Source organism: Podarcis cretensis, assembly GCF_951804945.1.
Source record: "Podarcis cretensis genome assembly, chromosome: 2".
NCBI classification, from domain to species: domain Eukaryota; kingdom Metazoa; phylum Chordata; class Lepidosauria; order Squamata; family Lacertidae; genus Podarcis; species Podarcis cretensis.
Genome location: NC_137171.1, coordinates 41,518,700 through 41,540,431, shown reverse-complemented (window position 1 = coordinate 41,540,431; position 21,732 = coordinate 41,518,700). Strand labels below are relative to the sequence as shown.

General features: G+C 44.7%; 1 protein-coding gene and 1 long non-coding RNA gene across 4 annotated transcripts; one reads left to right on the top strand and one right to left on the bottom strand.

Moving 5' to 3' along the window:
* Positions 1-204: 204 nt before the first annotated feature.
* Positions 205-9,021, bottom strand: CCDC42 (coiled-coil domain containing 42). Its single transcript, XM_079967055.1, has 7 exons — positions 8,804-9,021; positions 6,537-6,642; positions 6,000-6,104; positions 4,773-4,970; positions 3,380-3,601; positions 1,920-2,078; positions 205-502 (listed from the first exon to the last, which is right to left on the bottom strand). Exons 1-7 carry the CDS (start codon positions 8,878-8,880, stop codon positions 410-412), a joined length of 960 nt encoding a protein of 319 aa, XP_079823181.1. The 5' UTR covers positions 8,881-9,021; the 3' UTR covers positions 205-409.
* Positions 9,022-9,083: 62 nt separating this feature from the next.
* Positions 9,084-18,296, top strand: LOC307210228. 3 transcript variants are annotated; one of them, XR_013835924.1, is made up of 4 exons: positions 9,084-9,511; positions 10,058-10,169; positions 12,303-12,373; positions 17,329-18,296. It is a non-coding gene; the product is annotated as an uncharacterized lncRNA (long non-coding RNA). The 3 variants fall into 3 exon arrangements; XR_013835925.1 differs by lacking the exon at positions 9,084-9,511 and having other exon boundaries at positions 9,850-10,169; XR_013835926.1 differs by lacking the exons at positions 9,084-9,511; positions 17,329-18,296 and adding an exon at positions 13,964-14,367 and having other exon boundaries at positions 9,850-10,169.
* The last annotated feature ends 3,436 nt before the right edge of the window (positions 18,297-21,732 follow it).

Genomic DNA, 21,732 nt, shown 5'->3' with positions numbered 1-21,732 from the left:
AACTCATCAAGAGGAGTGATGTGTGGGCAGGTCAGTATAAATCCACCACAAATGCATTGGGATTGTAGAATACTTCCCGCAAAGAGCACATGTTTGGCAGGCCACCCAGGTCCAAACAACTCATCGACAGGCTGCTAACGGTGGGTCTATGGCACAGGACTCATTTTATCCACGTGGAAACAAAGGCAGATGAGAAGCCAAGGCTCCACTAACTAAAATATTCTCTTTATATACCATACAGACTATGTTTTGTTTCCAGTGAAGGGAAAGTAAAGGGTGGGAAGGATATTGATTAAAATGCAGTCGTGGGGCATCAACCATTCCAAAGGACAAGCAAAGCACAGCTGAGGGGGTTCTCTGAGAGAAGAGAAGTGGGGAACATTAAACTCTTTTTCTGATGCCTCCTGGGTCACTCCTTGTTCATTCCTGTTAGCGATCTGTTTTGCTCTTTCTTCTTCACCTCTGACCAGATGTCCGACAGGTCCTGGATAAACTGCTGGATCTGAGAACAATGAGGATGAACATCTGATTAATACAAGCAGAGGGGAGCCATCACAACAGCATAGGCTGGAACTGGGGGCTACTTTGGGATTTTTATTATTTTTATTATTTCAGTCTTTATTGGTTTATAAATGACACACACAAAACCCACAAAACATAACTCACAAATAAAAAGAAAAAAGAACAATAGAACATGGAAACACAAAAAATATTTCAGCCACCAACTTTCACCCTCCTTAGTGTGGGTTCTTTGTTTCCTTATTACTTGCCTCTATTTTTCAATAAACTCAACCTGTATTAAATCTAAAGTTTTAATGTGGGGACAATGTTCTTTTAAATATTGTCTATAAATCTCCCATTCTTTTTTGAACTTTTGGGTCGATGGATAGTTGATCTTCTCTGTCATATTTGCTAATTCCATATATTCAAACAGTTTAACCTGCCACTCTTCTTTTGTTGGAATTTTATCTCCTTTCCATCCCTTGGCTGTCAGCATTCTCACTGCAGTTGTTGTGTAGATAAAAATCCTCCTTCTCTCTCTTGGAATGTCTGATGCCATAATGCCTAAGAGGAAGGCTTCAGGTTTTTTGATAAACGTTATTTTGAACTTTTTTTTTAGTTTATTGTATTTAAGTTCCCAAAAGCTCTTTATTTTTTTACAACCCCACCACATATAGTACATTGTTCCCTCTAGTTCTCTACACCTCCAGCATAAATTTGAGTTAGTTTCGTACATTTTAGCCAATTTGCTGGGTGTGATGTACCATCTGTATAGCATCTTCATAAAGTTTTCCTTTATAGTAAAGCAAGCTATACATTTCAGTTCATTTCTCCATAAATTTTCCCATTCTGTCACCTGTTTATTGTACGTAATGTCCTTCGCCCACTGAACCGTAACCGATTTTACTTCCTCTTCTTTTAAAAGAAAAGAAAGCTACTTTGGGATTTAATTGGGGCTGCTGGTCTGGAGGATAGAACTCTTGGTAGACCTATGGACTATGGGGCTGGTGGGGGAAGCAATGGCTATGCTACACTGGAGAGAGAACATGCTGTAGCACAAGAGCCATCAATTCACCACAGGTCCAAGCTCACTGTGTTTCATTTCCAGATACATTCTGGACGAACCAGATATAAGCCCTCCCAATTGTATCTCCTTGTCACAACATGGCTTGATGGGCCTCAAACAATGGACTGAAGACTTTATGCTCAGCTTGCAACAGAGCTGGTCCACTCATGAGGTGGGGTGAAGCAACCATCTCAGGTGGCAGAAACACAAGAGGCACCCCCTCAGGGCACTCAATTCCATGTGTATTTTGTGGTTTTGTATTTTGATTTTGTTCTGTGAGACCTTCGGGTATAGACTTAAAAGCACTGCCAGACCCTGGAGAGGAGAGGTGGAGAACTCAGGACACGTGTACCATATCCAGCTGCTTGTGTGTGTCCTCCACGGGCACCATTAAAGCCTCCTTCATCTGCTTGGCTACACTCTGGAACAGATTCAAAGTGGCCATCTTGATGGTACCCAGCATCAATGTTTTCTTCGCGGCTGTGTTCTGGATATGGGCCCAACGCGACTCCTGCGGAGAAGGCAGAGACATAGAAAATGAGGTTTGATGGATGTGACTAGTATGCTGCTACTTCCATGTTAAAAGTGCCCCAAACTTCATTTGGGGGTGATGGCGGGGGGAGACGGGGCTCAACACAACTTGCATAGCAACCAGCCTAAGATGCCTCTCTTATGTTTTGCATTTCCATTGTGCAATCTGATCTGCCACATACAAAGCCTTTTCAGCAAAATGTTCTGTGTTATTGTCTGCCTGTCTGCCTCCCTGCCATGGAATGTAGGTTCAAATGCTAAGAAGTTTGTTACTAGGCAGAAATGGGCAGCCCCAGTTAGGGTTCATGGCATCATCCTGCCTTGTCCTGCTGTAGTTAGTCATTCAAACACAAGCCCAGCATCTTTCTCTCCCCCCCCCCCTAAACTGTAAGATATTCACCATTGCCAAAGATGATGGTAAACGTTCTCTGGCTACCACTAACGAGGTTTAAAAATGAAGTAGCTCCCTCTTTCTGTCATTTCTTCCTGATAAAGAACACATATGGTGGTCTGGAATGGCTCCTGAAACTCCCTAATAGCCCAGCTAATAGAGTGTGGTGTTGATGATGCCAAGCTTGCAGGTTCAATCCTGGTAAGGGACTGCTGCATATTCCTGCATTTGGGGGTGGGGTGGGGTTTGGACTAGATGATCCTCAGAGTCCCTTCCAATGCTATGATTCTCTGAATACTCCAGCCCCATTTGCACTGTTTTGAAAGCAGTATCACACCACTTTAAACAATCATGGCTTCCTAAAAGAATCAAGGGAACTGTAGTTTGTTATAGTTGCTGAGAGGTGTTAGGAGACCCCTGTTCCACTCACAGTCCCCAAAGTTCCCCAGGACAAGGGATTGACTATTAAACCACTTAGAGAACTGTAGCTCTGTGAGCAGATTTTGGCTCCAGGCCTCAGATTCCCTGTCCCTGATTTTGAGTGATACAGTGCTGTGTGCTAGCCAAAATGCCCTGCCCACTGCCAAACAGGTAAATGGCTCCCAGTGATGCCCAGTGGATTGCTGGCCATTCTTGCCATCCTCTCTGGCTTAAGTGTTCACTGAGCCAGGGTTTGTCTGCAGATAGTCAAGGGTATGGGTTCATGGCAGCGGATTTTAAGTTATGATTACACCGAGGTCTGGGATGAGAGTAAGCCTGTTAGGATATGCAGATAGTTCAAGAAGAGACAAAGATTCTGATCCGTCCAGACTGGCTTCAGGCTTGTCATCATATTACTGGGTCAAAGCCCTCCATGCAAAGGAATACATTTTCCCACCCCTACTCCTTACCCAGACGATGACATCGCTGCGGGCATGGTCGAAACGCAGCTGTAGGCGGGCTAGCTCATTGTTGTGCTGCAGCATCTCATCATCTTTTTCCTCCTTGTAGCGCGCCAGGCGGACTTTAGCTTGCTCAATCATCTCCATCCCCTCCTGTGCCGACTGCACAAGGTCCCGGTGCATTCCTACGAGGGTCTTGTAGCGACCGATGACCTCCCGGATCTCCTCAAACTGCAGGGAATGCCTTGCATTACTGTCCTGAACCCTGAGATACCCATCTTCCCTTAGCCAATAGTCAATGCCAAATAGTAGCCCCTCAAGGATCACATCGTCTCCACCCCATGACAGATCCTTGGACATGCAGGAACAGATGGGTGCCTGGCTACAGACACCATAGCGCAGCCAGCCAATATACTGGCTTGGGAAGCCAGCTATTATTATACAATGGGTATTTGAACAAGGCTGTACTGCACTGTCCAGAACTACAGCTTAAAGACAGCAAATGGGGGGACAAATGCTCAAGATACAAAGTCACCACCATTGTTCATGAAACTGTGTAAGATGCTTGAATAGCAGTTGCACCAATGACCCAGTTGTTCTAAACTTCAGATTCTAGAACTTAGTTTAGCATCAACTGTAGAAACTTCAGATTCTAGAACTTGGTTTAGCATCAACTGTAGAGCCAGCGCTAAAACCAGTGCTTTTTTTCTGGGGGGATGCAGGGGTACGAATACCTCTAAACATTTTGTGAATCTAAGTTTGGCCTCATTGAGGGGCAGTATTTCAATATGAGCAGGAAAATGAGAATAACCATAAACTTTTTTTTAAATAGAAAAAGCACGGGCTAAACCACAGAGCCTAGGGCTTGCTAATCAGAAGGTTGGCGGTTCAAATCCCCGCAATGGGGTGAGCTCCCGTTGCTCGGTCCCTGTTCCTGCCAACCTAGCAGTTCGAAAGCACATCAAGTGCAAGCAGATTAATAGCGGGAAGCAGATTCCAGCGGGAAGGTAAACGGCATTTCCGTGCACTGCTCTGGTTTCGCCAGAAGCAGCTTAGTCATGCTGGCCACATGACCCGGAAGCTGTCTGCAGACAAATGCCGGCTCCTCAGCCTATAGAGCAAAATGAGTACTGCAACCTCAGAGTCATCTGCTACTGGACCTAATGTCAGGGGTACCTTTACCTTTACTTAAATCTGATCTGCAGATTTCTGGTGGCACAGACAGAACCACAATAAGGTAACTGAGGTTTCTCCCACTCCCCACCTTAAGTGTTGGTCCTTTGTCCCCCCCCCCCCCGCCTGCTTCTCTGGTTCTGCACACAGGCTACAGACCAAAGAACTGGACATCTGCTCTTGAAATCCACCCTCAGACTTTGCCTCTCTTCTTAGCAACCATACGTACCTCAGAGACCTCAACCACTTTCTCCAGGTATTTGTTGAAGATGGAGTATTGCTGTAGCTTGTTGTAGAGCTTCTGGTGCTGCTGCTTCAGAGCTGCCATCTCTATCTTGGCCTTGGCCAGCTCTTTCACTCGCTGCTTCTTTAGTTCCCGCTCCTTGTTGGCTTTCTTCAGGGCTCTGATCCGTTTCTGGTCGTTCTCCTAATGGCCCCATGTTGGACCCCACCCCACATACCATTGAAAAGGAATCAAGACAAGAGTCAAAGTCTATAAGGCTGTCAGAAGTGCATAGGAAGTTGCCCTGTACCCTGTCAGGATATTTGCCCATCTAGCCCAGTAATGCCTTCTACTACTTTTCTGGAGGCAGAGGCAGTGTTATAACTAACTAGCCATTTCTTTGCCCAAGGCTGGGATTGAACATGAGACCTCATGCACACAAACCATGTGCTCTACCACTGAGCTATGATCTCTCCTGACACCATGTCTCCATCTGAACCAGCACTGAGTTGAGCTAGGAAATGGAGGTACTGCTTTAAAAGTACCACTGCTGAAATTCCTGGCATTCAAACTGAGTCTACTCAGCATCTGGTGTGCAAACATGCAGTTGGCTGATGGAGCCAATGTGGCTTGATCTTCTCCACTGCTAGCAGTAGTCAATGCCTGAATATGGTTTGCTTGGCTTAGCCTGCAGAAGCCTCAGCTATGGCACTTTGCATAGCCTGCTGAATTTATTGAGTCTCTGGTAATCTTCCACAAGCTGATATCTAGACTGTCCTCTACATCTGGAAGACAAGCTCACTAATTCGATGTTGAAAATAAAACACAATGTGATTTAAATACCTGGTGATTGCATTAAATGAATCTTAAATATTTTATGTCCTTGCCCAGGTTATGCCCTAGGAGCAGAGACCCCCTATCACTCCACCTAAGTTAAACTGGGATAGTTTCAGTTAGGATAGCTCAATCGGTTGGGCATGAGACTCTTAATCTCAAGGTCATGGGTTTGTGTCTCACGTTAGGCAAAAGATTCCTGCATTGCAGGAAGTTGGACCAGATGACTCTTGTGGTCCCTTCAAGCTCTACAATTCTATGATTCTACTATTGGGTGGAGAGCAACTAGCCTGTGTACATATGTGTAGCTCCAGGCATATCACAATCAGGCCTGTGCTGTGCTTAAATAGGGTGGAGGTCTTATAACGTAAGAGCCAGAGAATTGCAAAAAGCAAATACCTGTATGAATTGCTCAAATTTCCGAATATATGCTTTCAACTGAATCTCCTTAGAACCAAGTTCCTCCCAACGATTGTTCAGGGCTTCCATCCTTGTCTTGAATGCCTGAAAGGTTCACAGAGGGAAGAGACCAGTAGGACATCTGATTCCAGTAGCTCAGACTGGTGCCTTTGAGATATTTTGGACTACAGCTCACACTGTCCCTATTAACCATTCTAATGCTGATGGAAGCTAAAATCCAAAATATTTGGAGGACACCTGGTCAGGGAAGGCTGCAGTAGTCTTCTTGTTCTGTTAGGTGTTGGAAGACTGTGTTGCCTCCTTCTTTTCTCTCAAGTTACAGAGAGCCCCAAACTTCAAAGAAATTAGCATCCTGGTCAGGTGGATCAGAAGGTGTTTTGATAGCAAATAGGGGAAACATGTGCAATTTGCTGCCAATAAGCCATGTAGTTCTGTGGTTTTGAAGTGGCTGTTGACAAATGAAGGTAGAGCTGGTCATCAGGGATACAGACGCAGTAAAGCAGGGTGTCTCCTCACCTCCTTTTGTGCCTCCATGGCCTGGTGCACCAATTTGGCTTCTTTTTTCTTCTCCAGGAGCCGAATGGAGGGAGATGGGGACTCCTCCTCAGATACTGGGAATTTCCTAATAAAAGAGAAAAAGAATTTTCCCATGAAGAGTGCAGAGATATTTGTAAGTCATAGGACCTGTGAGCCAGGTAGGTTTTGTGCAGCTCACACACCTTAGGATGAAGGGGCAGAATGATAGAATATCCTGTTTGTCCAAAGGTGCCTGGATCAAGCCCAGAGATGAGTTTCAGTCAGATAACAGACAAGGGTTCCAAACTACAAGGTCTACAAGGAGCAACAAGAAAATGGGGCTTGGATTCAATTTAGATACCCAGCAAGAGAAAGGGGTTTGGAGGAAGGAAATGAAACTTTAGTGGCAATAGTGGAAGAAAGGGAAACGAAAGCAGTGAAAGGAACATAAGACAGACGAAGAAGGATGTTGGAAAGGAAAAGTGAACAGCTAATCATGGAGCCAAGAAGAGAGGAAGCTATGCTTGTTTTAGTACTGGGTGGTCTGATTAGGTGCCGAACCACTTGGGAACGGGGCACAGTACCATCCAGGGAAGTATCCTGCAACAATTAGAATTAGGATTATTTGAGCATGCCAACAAGTGTATAAGTAGTGATAATCCAGTAGATGCTATATATTTGAAAATACAAAACGTGCTTTACAAAGTCCCTCATCAAAGGATCCAAAGGATCAAACTACATGTGACATAGAGATTTTTGTTCAGGATCTGCTACATTTCTTTTAAAAAAAGTTAATGGCAGCAGATGGATGTTACAATCAGGACCATAGCATAGGAGGTGAAGTTAAAATCCTCCTCATTCAATTTTCCAGTATAGGGAGCTGTTACCTTCATGTCTAGTTTGGGTAGGCTTCAGGGAATCCAATCCCTCCCCCGGTGGCAGCCAAAAAGCAGATAAACAAGAAGAGTTCTTACCACGTAATTTATTCAGTATTTACAGAGAGAGAGAAATAAATGCAGTCTTTATTAAATACAGTGGTACCTCTGGATGCGAACAGGATCCGTTCCGGAGCCCCGTTTGCATCCTGAGTAGAACGCAACCCATGTCTGCGTGTCTGCAGGTCGTGATTTGCCACTTCTGCACATGCGCGTGACGTCATTTTGAGCGTCTGCAAATGTGTGAGCAGCGAAACCCAGAAGTAACGCGTTCTGTCACTTCCGGGTCACTGCGGAGCGTAACCTGAAAATGCTCAACCTGAAGCATATTTAACCCAAAGTATGACTGTAATGAGGGATGCAGGTGGCGCTGTGGGTTAAAGCCTCAGCGCCTAGGGCTTGCCGATCGAAAGGTCGGCGGTTCGAATCCCTGCGGTGGGGTGCGCTCCCGCTGCTCGGTCCCAGCGCCTGCCAACCTAGCAGCTCGAAAGCACCTCCGGGTGCAAGTAGATAAATAGGGACCGCTTACCAGCGGGAAGGTAAACGGCGTTTCCGTGTGCGGCTCTGGCTCGCCAGAGCAGCGATGTCACGCTGGCCACGTGACCCGGAAGTGTCTCCGGACAGCGCTGGCCCCTGGCCTCTTAAGTGAGATGGGCGCACAACCCTAGAGTCTGTTAAGACTGGCCCGTACGGGCAGGGGTACCTTTACCTTTACCTTTATGACTGTAATGGCGTTGCTCTGAGTAAATTCCAACCCCCTCTATCACTCCTATTCTATGTCATCCCTGCGCCAGCTGATCTGAGCTTTCTGCCTCTGAGCTTTCTGTTCTACTACTCACAATGCCCACCTAGGCCTGGGAGAGGGTGGCTCAGGAATGCTTTCCAAAGACTCTGAGACTGTCAGCTGTCTCTCCCCCAGTGCTTCTTGTTCCTGCTGTTCTTCTCCCAATATTTCCCAGCTTTTCCCCTCTGCAGCTTCTGAACTATGGCCTTCTGCAAACCACTGTTCTAAATCTATACTGTCCTCCTGTTCTTGGGAAGGTTCAAGAGGAGGGAAGACAGCCCCCACCATTCCTCCTCAGTCCAGTCCCTGACGTAGACTTTCCAGATGCATCTGGCTAGCTGTTGCTGGAACCAGGATGCTGGTAAGACCCTGGACCCTTTTATAAAAAGTGGGTGGGGGTGTGAAGCAGGAGAACCTAGAAGGGAAATGGAAGAAGAAGATACCAAAAACATGGGAGAGCAAAGAAGAAGACCATGGAGAGTAAAAGGTAGAATAGAGAGGAGCCCAGAGGAAGGTTCTTGCTGGAAGAGATGCGGCATTTAACTCACATCAGAAGTTTCAGCAACTTCTGTCCATACTGTATGCGGAAATACTCGCTCAGATCCTCTTCATCCATGGTGGTCATGATGCCTGCTCACTGGCTAGGCAATGCACCCCTAGCCCTTTTAAACCCAACACTCTATGCAGAGCTAGAGACACCCCTTTCCACCTCTCCTAATGCCTTGGGAAGGAATCAGGCAAAGAGAGTCTGTTACAGTTGGGGCCACAGAACCTTCTGGAAGATGCAGAAGGGTTGCTTAGCAACCACAGGGCTGTTCTGCACTGGGAATGATGTAGGGTCCTATGTGAAGCTATCGTTCTCTTCTCGTGTGAAGGGTACCAGTAAATGCCACAATCCATCATTCCTGGACTGAACTGGCCAGGGAGATTGTGTGAAGTAGCAAGCATATACTTTTAGCGGCCAGTGGTTTCAGAGTGGTCAGGATAACAGGAAGGAGTTGTCATTTAGAAGGATGGTCAAATTAACCTCTTCTGCTAGATGGAGGAGAGCATTAAGGAATCAAAACACACATAATGCTCTTTGAAACAACATTGTGGCACAGCATGAGTTCTGATTAGAGCTGAAAAGAAATTAGATTCACTTTATCCTATCCTCACTTTCTGAAACAATATGTGAACCGAAACACAAACAGCCTTTAAAATTCACACATCTCCAAATTTTGTAATGCAGTTCTCCAGCTGAGTGATGGGGCAGGGTGTGTGTGCAAACACTGGTATAAAGTGTGTACAGGAATGCATATATTAGTGAAAATGTCATGCAAATTCATTATACTAGGCAAAATATACAGTGGTACCTCAGGTTAAGAACTTAATTCATTCTGGAGGTCCGTTCTTAACCTGAAACTGTTCTTAACCTGAGGTACCACTTTAGCTAATGGGGCCTCCCGCTGCCGCTGCACGATTTCTGTTCTCATCCTGAAGCAAAGTTCTTAACCCGAGGTACTATTTCTGGGTTAGCGGAGTCTGTAACCTGAAGTGTCTGTAACCTGAAGCATCTGTAACCTGAGGTACCACTGTATTCTCAAAGTTCAAAATATGCCCACTGGCCCAAAGAGGTTGTTGTGCTCAGTTCCATCCACCCTTATGTCTCACAGTTGCTATGGCAAAAATGAAAACTTTGATGGTGACAGCCAGATTGATAGGTTGATACTACATACAAGTCTGGGCTTTTGTGCAGATAAGCAAGAGTGATTACCATGGTGGCAACTTTGAAGTAGTGAAACTTTAAATGGTCTCTTCAGGTGCGAAAATATTTGAGACTGGGACTCGCAAGCTCCGCCAAGCCCTGAAGCTCCAAAAGGTTTCCTGGAGAGTGGAATGCATCTGCAAGGCTCCTACGCTGACTTCCTTGAGGTGTGTGGCTGATCATGCTGCAGAAATGCCAGCTAACCATCAACATTGTGTGGGTGCTTTGCAGCAAATCCTGGGATCTTGTCACCACAGAAATGTGCCCCTCCCTCAGTGGAAGTATGAACAGCACGAGAGTGCCCAAGATTTGGCTGAGCAAATGTTATTGCACCAGCCCAGTGTAGTATTTGCATCCTTCACCCCAACTCATTGTGGATTGGGCACTGTCTGTGGTGGAAGTCTTGATCATTCCATCAGCTCTGCTGTGTGTGGCAGGCCAGCTTCCTCTCCCCTCAGCTGTCATGTGGGATCAGCCATTCCATCAGGCTACCATAGCAAGAGATTAGAAGCAGGGCTCATTCCATCAGCTTTGTTGAAAACGCAACTCCATCAGGCACCTCCTAACCCTGAACTGTGCCAGCTGGTCATTTTAAGAACAGCTGTTTAAGAATTGGTACCTGAGTTTGATTTTTATTTTCCTCTTCCCTCCCTGTCCTTTCCCCCTTGTGTGTCTTTTTCTCCCTTAGACATTGTAAGCCTGTAGGCAGTGACCTGTTTCAATTAACTGCATGTTAAACCACAGAGCCTAGGACTTGCTGATCAGAAGGTTGGCAGTTCGAATCCCTGTGACAAGGTGAGCTCCTGCTGCTCAGTCCCTGCTCCTGCCAACCTAGCAGTTCGAAAGCCACTTCAAAGTGCAAGTAGATAAATAGGAACTGCTCCGGCGGGAAGGTAAACGGCGTTTCCGTGTGCTGCTCTGGTTCGCCAGAAGCGGCTTAGTCATGCTGGCCACATGACCTGGAAGCTGTATGCTGGCTCCCTCAGCCAATAAAGCGAGATGAGCGTCGCAACCCCAGAGTCAGTCATGACTGGACCTAATAGTCAGGGATCCCTTTACCTTTACCTTAAGCCACTCTGGGAGCCTTTTAGACCAAAGAGTGAGCTCCAAATGCTCCAAATAAAATAAATAATCATAATAAGTATTCCCCAGGGCTGATCCAGTCATGCCGTCCTTGTGTTTTCACGTGGGCTGCAGCAAATGCCTTTACACTGGTGCTGAGCCTGAATTCTCCTGAAGTCAGTGATGGAAAGATTTTGGAGCATTACCTCATGATGGAGTGGAAGCCACAGTGGGTTAGCTTTAATTGTCTTGTACTTCACCCTTCTCTCCCAGTGTCTTTACATCTTCTCCCTGACTGAGCGCTTGGCTCTTTGATACAGTGTGTGCTTTAAAAGCTCAGCTTCTTTTTCTTAGGTTCTCCATGGCAACTGCATCAGCAACCCATGAATAAATTACCTCTCTGACACAACATCGCTTATTAGAATAGAGAAAATGCCATTTCTGAGTCATGTCTTTCTGATGGGGCCTTTTGTCTCTTCCTTCATTCTTCTGTCTGCCCAGTTCTCTGTGTGAAGAGAAAGTCAGCCAGATAGTTTGCCTTGGGGTGAGCAGAATGTCCCTCTCCAGGCCATGGGTGACTTCAAAGGGCAGTGAGAGTTTCCTGTCCTGGCCTTAGTGTGGAGGCTGCCATGGTAGGGAACAGATACTGTGGGTTGGCTTGCTTGCCTACAACCCTTTTCTTAAACCTAGTCCTCTATGGCTGTTGAATTAACCTCCCCTCCATCACCCACATACGCATCCTGCAGTTCTCGGTTAGTCTCATCTTTATTCCTCCTAAGTGTTGTCCTGCCACAACATTGCAGAAGGGAGATCGTTTTGTCACGCAAGCAGAAATGTTTGTGCTGATGGAACAATCATAATAGCAGGCCCTCCAAGTGTCCCTATTTTCCAGTGACTGTCCTGAATTTACAGAAACAGTCCCAGTTTCTTGCTTGATCCTGGAATGTCCCGCTTTTCCTTAGGACGTCCCTATTTTCTTCAGAGAAATGTTGGAGGGCATGGAGTTATGTGACCCCTGAGCCAAGAAGATAAGTAACTATACAAACTTTAGAAGACTTCTGAAGGCAGCTCTGTATAGGGGAGTTTTTTTTTCATGTTTCATGTTTTATTATGTTTTTATATATGTTGGAAGCTGCCCAGAGTGGCTGGGGCAACCTCATCATATGGGTGGGGTATAACAACAGCAATAACAACAGCATCCTCCCCATCCCATTTTTCTTTTGTGTCATATATTTTAGATTGCAAGCCTGTGGGAAGGAACTGCCTTATTTTTAATTGATTGTACATGAATCAATTGAGAGACCTGTGTGTAAGTAGGTGTGCTTTCTCTAGTCTCAGGATTCCAGGTTAATCAGTGTTTTTTGTTTTTTTTAAAGTAATATTTATTAATTTTTCCAATAAAAACATACAAAAACAAACAACAACAATAAGAACAAACACAAACAAAAAACAACAAGTATGCATTTCAAACCTTATTTTCTCATCCTAGTTTCCCCGACTTCCTCATACCTCACCGTTTTGTATTCTAGTTTCATTATCCCATCAGCAAATCCATTCAGGTTAATCAGTGTTGACTACAAATGAAAGACTGGAACTCTGCACAGAGAACTGTCCCATTTGACAGTTGTCAGCCTGTTGTGAGATAAAAGTTCAGAATGTCAGGAGAAAATTGGGGGAAGAATGCTGCAGTTAAATGTTGCAATAGAAGCACTTCAGTAACTCAGTGGAATTGTTTGTTTGGGAGGCATTGTGTGTCATATTGTGCATTCTGAGTTGTTGCAATCATCACAGTGGCAAACCAATTTGTTTAAACTGTCTGTCCTGTTGCTACTGAGAGCAAGGGCCTAATTTTAAGGTTGCAATGGGTAAGGAGAGTTGAATCTCCTTGCAGCATAACTCTCAACAATTCATTGCCATCTCCCACCCCCAAACTGGCCTCTGATGCCAGACGCCAGCTCACATACCTGGGAGAGGGCTGCCAGGAGGTGAGTTTGGGGATGGCTCATCTCCAACCTGTGCACACATTTTGCAGTTAAAACCAATGCTCCCATTATGTAGGGAACAAAATGCATAAGCCTCACCAGCTGAGTCCCCACCCAAGTTGTAGCTAATCACACTCTCCAACACTCAGTAACAAGACAGTAACTAAGAGGGCCATTTGAAACCAGAAATGGGTAGCCTCTGAATTTGAGCGCTGCTTAAAATCCGAAACAGTTTCCCATTGTCATGTGCAGCTTTTGCTTCAAATTTCTCCATCTGTGATTAATTACTGAACCTTAATGGCTTTTCGCATCTATGATCAAACAAACTGGTGAGAGGCAAAAAGCTGGATTCTGTGACCTTTGCTAGAAATTAAAATTCAATAAAATAATAATAGTGGTGAGAATACCAAGGCATTTGACGCCTATCTCCTTCAACTTACCAAGTGTGCAGTCTTATCAAAACATTCTCCTGGGTTTCATCCAAAATGTTTCACCCCTGCAGGCTTATATTTTTTTCCCTTTCCTCCACGTTATATTCCATACAATTTTGTACAGTGCTAAATGATGCCTTTGAAATACCCTGTAACCTAGGTGGGGTTTACTATTTTTATTAATAATAATTCTGAATTTTATATTAACTCAAACAGATAAATCAGAGAACTGAAGTACCGTACATGTCATAAAAACAAATACAAACAATAGCTCCCCTTGTTCCTACCATAATTATATAATACACAAATCAGGGAACACACAAAAGTAGGAAAGAAAAAGGCTGTGGATAGCAATAGAACAGTTGAACTAAGTTTATTATTGGCATCATCACCATACTACCTCCCAGTTTAGAAGACCATTTCCATTCCAGAAAGAGGATTTTATTTATTTATTTATTTATTTATTTATTTATTTATTTATTGCAGATTGCAACCATTCTGTATGTCAAGGGTAGCCAATATGGCAACTCCCATCATTCCTTGGCTATTGGTGATGCTAGATGAGGCTGATGGGATTTGGAACCCAAGCACATCTGGGAGGCCACAGGTTCCCCACCCCTGACATTACACCTTCCTTTCCATTTGGGGCATTGTCTGGCGGTTCATTCAAAATAGGTGAAAGAAACAGATTAAACTCAAGAGGCTGAATTTTCATAGGTAGACAATTAGGTCTTATAACATATTCGTGCAAGCAGGCTCTGGCTGGAAACCACTCAGTTCATCTCTAGCATGGTTCTTTCTACACTAGAGATTAAAAACATCCCAAGGTAAAGACGATTTCTCCCTCAGTTGTGTTCCATCTGCAAAATGCCACATGGTGGGGCTGTTGCAAGGCATCCTTGCCGTGGCTGGAATATATTTGTAATATTTATTTATTTATTGCTCAATAAATACCGAGCAGGGTTGTTGTTGTGGATGTGTTGTTGGCAAGAGGCTGTTTCAAGGTCTTACTCTTGAAATTTGCTATTTTTGAGCTCTGTATAAGCCTAACTCAGCTATTGTGGGAGCAGCAGCCAGGAGAAGGTGTGTATGAAGGAATAGAGAACGATCCTAGAATCATAGAATCATAGAGTTGGAAGAGACCACAAGGGCCATTGAGTCCAACCCCCTGCCAAGCAGGAAACACCATCAGAGCACTCCTGACATATGGTTGTCAAGCCTCTGCTTAAAGACCTCCAAAGAAGGAGACTCCACCACACTCCTTGGCAGCAAATTCCACTGTCGAACAGCTCTTACTGTCAGGAAGTTCTTCCTAATGTTTAGGTGGAATCTTCTTTCTTGTAGTTTGGATCCATTGCTCCGTGTCCGCTTCTCTGGAGCAGCAGAAAACAACCTTTCTCCCTCCTCTATGTGACATCCTTTTATATATTTGAACATGGCTATCATATCACCCCTTAACCTCCTCTTCTCCAGGCTAAACATGCCCAGCTCCCTTAGCCGTTCCTCATAAGGCATCGTTTCCAGGCCTTTGACCATTTTGGTTGCCCTCCTCTGGACACGTTCCAGTTTGTCAGTGTCCTTCTTGAACTGTGGTGCCCAGAACTGGACACAGTACTCCAGGTGAGGTCTGACTAGAACCGAATACAGTGGCACTATTACTTCCCTTGATCTAGATGCTATACTATTGATGCAGCCCAGAATTGCATTGGCTTTTTAGCTGCCGCGTCACACTGTTGGCTCATGTCAAGTTTGTGGTCAACCAAGACTCCTAGATCCTTTTCACATGTACTGCTCTCAAGCCAGGTGTCACCCATCTTGTATTTGTGCCTCTCATTTTTTTTGCCCAAGTGCAATACTTTACATTTCTCCCTGTTAAAATTCATCTTGTTTGTTTTGGCCCAGTTCTCTAATCTGTCAAGGTCGTTTTGAAGTGTGATCCTGTCCTCTGGGGTGTTAGCCACCCCTCCCAGTTTGGTGTCATCTGCAAATTTGATCAGGATGCCCTTGAGTCCATCATCCAAGTCATTGATAAAGATGTTGAATAAGACCGGGCCCAAGACAGAACCCTGTGGCACCCCACTAGTTACTCTTCTCCAGGATGAAGAGGAACCATTGATGAGCACCCTTTGGGTTTGGTCAGTCAGCCAGTTACAAATCCACTGAGTGGTAGCATAGTCAAGACCACATTTTACCAGCTTCTTTACAAGAATATCATGGGGCACCTTGTCAAATGCCTTGCTGAAATCAAGGTAGGCTATATCCACTGCGTTCCCTTCATCTACCAGGCTTGTAATTCTGTCAAAAAACGAGATCAGGTTAGTCTGACATGGCTTATTTTTCAGAAATCCATGCTGACTATTGGTGATCACAGCATTCCTTTCTAGGTGCTCACAGACTGTTTGCTTAATGATCTGCTCCAGAATCTTCCCTGGTATTGATGTCAGACTGACTGGGCGGTAATTATCTGGGTCCTCTCTTTTCCCCTTTTTGAAAATAGGGACAACATTTGCCCTCCTCCAGTCTGCCGGGACTTCGCCTGTTCTCCAGGAATTCTCAAAGATGACTGCCAGTGGTTCTGAGATCACATCTGCCAGTTCTTTTAATACTCTTGGATGCAGTTCATCTGGCCCTGGAGACTTGAATACATCTAAACTAGCCAAGTAGTCTTGTACTATCTCCTTAGTTATTCTGGGCTGTGTTTCCTCTGCTGAATTATTTGCTCCAAATTCTTCAGGTCGGGCATTGTTTTCTTTATCGGAGAAGACTGAGGCAAAGAAGGCATTGAGGAGTTCAGCCCTTTCTGTGTCCCCTGTTTGCATTTCACCATCTTCTCCTCTGAGTGACCCCACAGTTTCTTTGTTCTTCCTTTTGCTACGAACATACCCATAAAAGCCTTTTTTGTTGCTTTTAACCTCTCTAGCAAGCCTGAGTTCATTCTGTGCTTTAGCTTTTCTGACTTTGTGTCTACACGTGCTGGCTATTTGTTTGAATTCCTCTTTGGTGGTTTCCCCCCTTTTCCATTTTTTGTACACATCCTTTTTTAATCTTAACTCAGTTAAAAGTTCTTTAGATAGCCACCCTGGCTTCTTTAGGCACCTTCCATGTTTCCATCTCATTGGTATTGCCTGAAGTTAACAAACTCCCAGCCATCATGAACTCCCTTTCCTTTTAGTATTACTGTCCATGGGATCTCACCCAGCACTTCCCTATGTTTTATGAAGTCGGCTTTCTTAAAGTCAAGAAATTGAGTCCTAGTATGCTTGGCTGCTCCTTTCCGCTGTATAGTAAACTTCAGAAGAGCATGATCACTCGCGCCTAATGATCCTTCCACTTCTACCCCACTAACCAGGTCATCAACATTGGTTAGGACCAGATATAAAATGGCTGTTCCTCTTGTTGCTTCTCCCACTTTCTGAACAATGAAGTTGTCTGCAAGGCCAGTGTTTGACCTTATGCTCTTGGCTGAGTTTGATTTCCAACAAATATCCGGGTAATTGAAGTCCCCCATAACTACTATCTCCCTTCCTTTTGCATGCTTGGTCATCTGTTCCAGGAAGGCATCATCTATGTCCTCCGTTTGGCTTGGGGATCTATAGTAAACTCCCACAATGAGGTCACTGTTATTCTTCTCTCCCTTAATTTTGACCCAAATGCTCTCACTTTGGCTTTGAGGTTCTCTTATACTAGAATGTCAAGAAGGAAAGAGAAAGGGCTTTTCTTTGGAATGGATGCCAAACAGAATAGAACTGGGAGGGAGAGAAAGGTGGAGTGAGTTGCTAAGAAGTTCCCACACTTGTCATTTCAGAAACAAACATCAGAAACAGTGTCTGATTTCTCTCTCTTTCCAACAGTTCCGAGATAACATGTCATGTTGAAGATGGGTTTCTTCTGTCTTGGAGTTTGGACCCACAGTATCAAGGCCCTGACCATCCATACACACCGAGCCTGGAATTATTCTCCAACTCAAGATTCCTGAAGTCAAGGGCAGGGGCAGAAAATGCTGTTTCTCATGCTTTTGCTAGGAAGGACAAACCCAAGGATAAGGAATCTGTTGGTGGACTTCAGCTTCCACCATTCTTGCCCATTGGCTATGCTGACTGGGACGGATGGGATTTAGAGTCCAAGAACATCTGAAGGGTACCATGTTGGCTAACTCTGCTGTATACTATATGCTTAATCAACTGGCGACCACAGAGTTCCAGCTAGGTAAATGCAGGAAAGATAGCTACTCCTGTTTTTAATCAGTGCAGGTTTTATAGAGAAACCTCACTGAGTCTTTGGGGAGACTGGACTGGAACTTGCCACAGCAGTGGCCTGCATGTCTTTGATTTCCCAAGTCTTTTTAAACACCAGCTCTCCCTGGCACCCCCCCCCCCCAAATCCATACAGCAATTGTGAGTCTGAAAACTATGAATGATTGCCAGCTGCTAGTTGGAATCTTCAGAAATGTGCCAATTCATCCTTCCTCTCCTCTCTTTGTTAAATCCTATCCCTCCCCTCCTCTGCCCCATCTTAAGAGCATGGAATACAAAAAAGCTGCCTTCTACCAAGTCAGACCACTGGTCCATCTAGTTTAGTCTTGCATACGCTGACTGGCAGCAGCCCTCCAAGATTTGAGGCAGGGGACATTCCCAGCCCTAGCTGGAGATGCTGGGAGGATTGAACCTGGGACCTTTTTGAGCTTCTTGTGTACACACAGTGTAGAATTTGCCCTGGATGTAGATTCTGAAATATAGCCCTTTCTCCAGAGAGTTAGGAATATGCAAGACACAGCTGTAGAGGAGGAAACTGCTGCCAAGAATAAAATTCCTGGTAAACATTCCTGTATTGCTTTAATTAAAGCAAACTCAGCTCACAACATCAGAAGAACAGAGGAATGAAAGGGGAGCACCCACTGATGCCTGTTATGCTGCTACAGTATGGTGGGGGGACCAGAATATTCAAGAGTTTGCATTTGTGATTTGCTTTCTTCGGATAAAGCACTTAAGCTTTTTGCACAACACTGCAGGACTTGTGGCTTTTAGGAGCACAATTACCCCTGCTTCGTTCTCATTCGGACTCCTTCCAGTGGCAGATAGCAGAGTTGCTGGCAGCACTATATTCTTGCTGCTGAACATCCTTTGTAACGACACTGACATTAACAGCAGCGCTCACCCCTTTGTATCCCTTCTGATGGTGCCACTTATCAACTGGACTTAAAAGAGCCTGGGACAAGCCACTGCGTCAGCTAATGGAAAGCCACTTTTCTGAAGAATTGCTTTGGAGCAGGTGCAGGGGCTAGGGTCTTGTTGGTGTAAATCAGTTTATCTCTGTTATAGTCAATGGGTTTCACTCAGGTATAGGTACAGATTGGGTTGTCAGTGGCTCATGGAGGGTGCATTCAAAGAAAAAGAGGGAAGGTAATTGTTTATCTTTGTTTGGAAAACAGATTCAGCAGCAGGGGTCTAAAGACTGTTACCACTGTTACTCCGGCTCATTGTGGAATTGTTCACCTAACCTCTGCATCTGGCCTGGCTGCATGTCCCTGGAAGCATTTGGAAGGGCCTTAGCTCAGGGAAGGGCCATTGTGCAATGGCAGAAGCTCTCAGTGTCTGTCCCTGGTAGCTCTAGGTAGGGCTGGGAAAGATTCCTGCCAGTCAACATAAACCAGGGCATCTTCAAACTTGCAGCTAGACACATTTTGTGTAGTGTCTTTGTTATTTTTTCTTCCTTCTTGTCTCTTTCTCTCTCGATTCTTATTTCTCTTCCCTCCTTCATGTTCTTTCTTTTGGTTAAAAAATGGTTTGGGAGCAGGCAGTGTGCTGGCTGCTTGTGCAGTGTGTGTGTGTAGAAGCTCAGAATAGAACCGGTGTAAACCAGCCTTCTCCCAGACCTTCATCAGTCCCAGTCTTGGAAGGTAGGAGTTGTAGACCAGAACATCTGGAGGACACCTTTAATGGCCTTGATCTACTTAGGCAAAGTGAGCAGAGACCACATTGGCTCGCCAAATCTGATGGCAGAAGATGGACTTCCATTTTCTGGAGGAGGTGATGGAGGAGGCCACTGAATAGGAGCAGAAGCAGTCTCAAAACCATGAAAAACTCCTCATCGGGAGCCTGCAGTAGAGTTAAACAAACTGATTACCTTAGGCCTGGCTGCAGAGTCATTGTTGGGCAACATCTCCTCAGAGTAGCTCCTATCATTACCAGCAGTATGATTTAGCTTTGATTCCTGCATTGGAGAGGATTGGATGAGATGACCCTTGAGGTCCAACCAACCCTACAGTTCTATGATTCTCTGGTGCAGGGTCTGGATTGACTCACAGAATTCCTCAAGCAACCCAGCATCTGCTGGAAATGTATGCCACTACTCCTGCAACCTTGGCACTTGGTGGAAGCCTTCAAGGAAGGCTGCTGTACACCATATTGATTTGGGGTAAATCAGCTTCCTGTGCTCCTTCCTCTGCCCCTCCAAAATGAGATATATTTTCTCATGAGATATATTTCATACTGATGATCCTTGGGGTGATGGCAGGAGACCAGAACGGGCTAAAGTCCTGGGAATATGTGGACTGTCAGGACAGTGTACATACCTGATCTATGAAATAGCAGTCACTGTTTTGCACCAGGTAGTGCTTTGCTACAGTAGCGTAGTTCAGAGCACTGAACACCCACCCACACCAAATCTCAGTTCAGGCTTAAACAAACAAGTTGGTTTAATAAAGCGTATCAGCTTACCTGGGTTGTGTTTCTTCTACAAAGAGCTAAATTAGGACCCCTTTAATAGCCACAGCAGTGATAGTGATGCTGTCTGCCCACTGACAATGACAGGCACCCAGTGACTTGTGGTGACTCATCTGCGAGGCTGCTTTAGACAAGAGGGTTTGCAACTTTGAGCTTATGGGTGGTGATAGCTGCAGTGTCATCATTGCTTATGAGGCTGCACATTCTCACACAGATTCACAGATCTCTTGATTGATTAAGCTGATCCTTCCTGCCATCACTTCCTTCAACAGGCTTTGGCATCAGTTGTCTTTGGCACCAACAGCCCCCAAATCCCATTTCCTTGCAGGACTGAGTTCACAAAGAAGCACTTCATGTGGATGGTGTAGTAATTTATTTGTTATGGGAATTTTGATGAACTGAGAAGGGAATATTTGACTATTGAATCTGATCCAGCTCACTGATCTTATGACCAACCTATTCCTTCATGCAACATGCAACCTGACTGTGTGCATCTTTACTCCAAAGTAAGTCCCAGTGTGTTTAATTGGGTTTTCTCCAAAGTACATGTGCACAGGGTTGCAGTCTAAGGCTCTGTACACATGAATGGCTTTAAATGCTGTGAAGTCATTTCCCCCCTGTTATGTTTCAGGTTGCATTTTATGTTACAGTCTACATACGCCAGAATCTAGGCCCTGCAGAAAACCTTACATCTCTAACTATGGGAGATTTATTGTTCTGCATTTTAAGGATTATTACATAAACTGCTGTGGTGTGTTTTTTTTAATAGAGAAAGCAGGATATACATTTTCCATATACATAAACAAAATTTTCTTATTAGGTTGGTAATTCTAATTCTTCATACATGTCCAAAATCTTATTGCGATGAGAATTCTAAAATAATAAGATGCTGGATGGAGCTTAGAAGTTCAGCCTTACTCAATGCAATGTGAAGCGTTTTCCTGCATTCACTCTCCATCTCTGTGTGTCATTTAAATGTAAGCGTACGTGGGAAGATCGTTTTGACATTTCACTTTTTGTCTGAAAATGTCAAAGTTCTGCAATGCAGTTGTCCAGCTTTTCATCCTTCTAAAAGGGGTGGCGGCAATGGGTCCCTTGTGAAATCACATCCCTTCTATAATGATAAAAGAATCTTGGATGCACTATCATGGGTAAGCAAAATAATATCTTAGTCCTGACACCATGGTGACAATAGCCTGGGAGTAACTTTGCTTGGGCACCCTTCAAAATCTGCAGTTTGAATAGATTGCTAAAAAAAAAAAAATGGCAGAGAAAGACGGAGTGTGGGTGGAAGCAAAAACACACCCACAGTTTGCCTCACACTTACAGAAGGCCTCACAAATTGCAATATTTTGAAATGTGATTTATTGACTACATCAGGAACATGTCGACACTAATTCCAAAACCTTTTGTTGTTATATTAGCTTGTGGAGTGATGGAATGGAAATTAATATATATTTTCTGGCAGCTGGAGATACACATGGCAGATTGCTGAAGGCTGTTGTGCTGTGGTTTGATAAGGAATCCCCACAG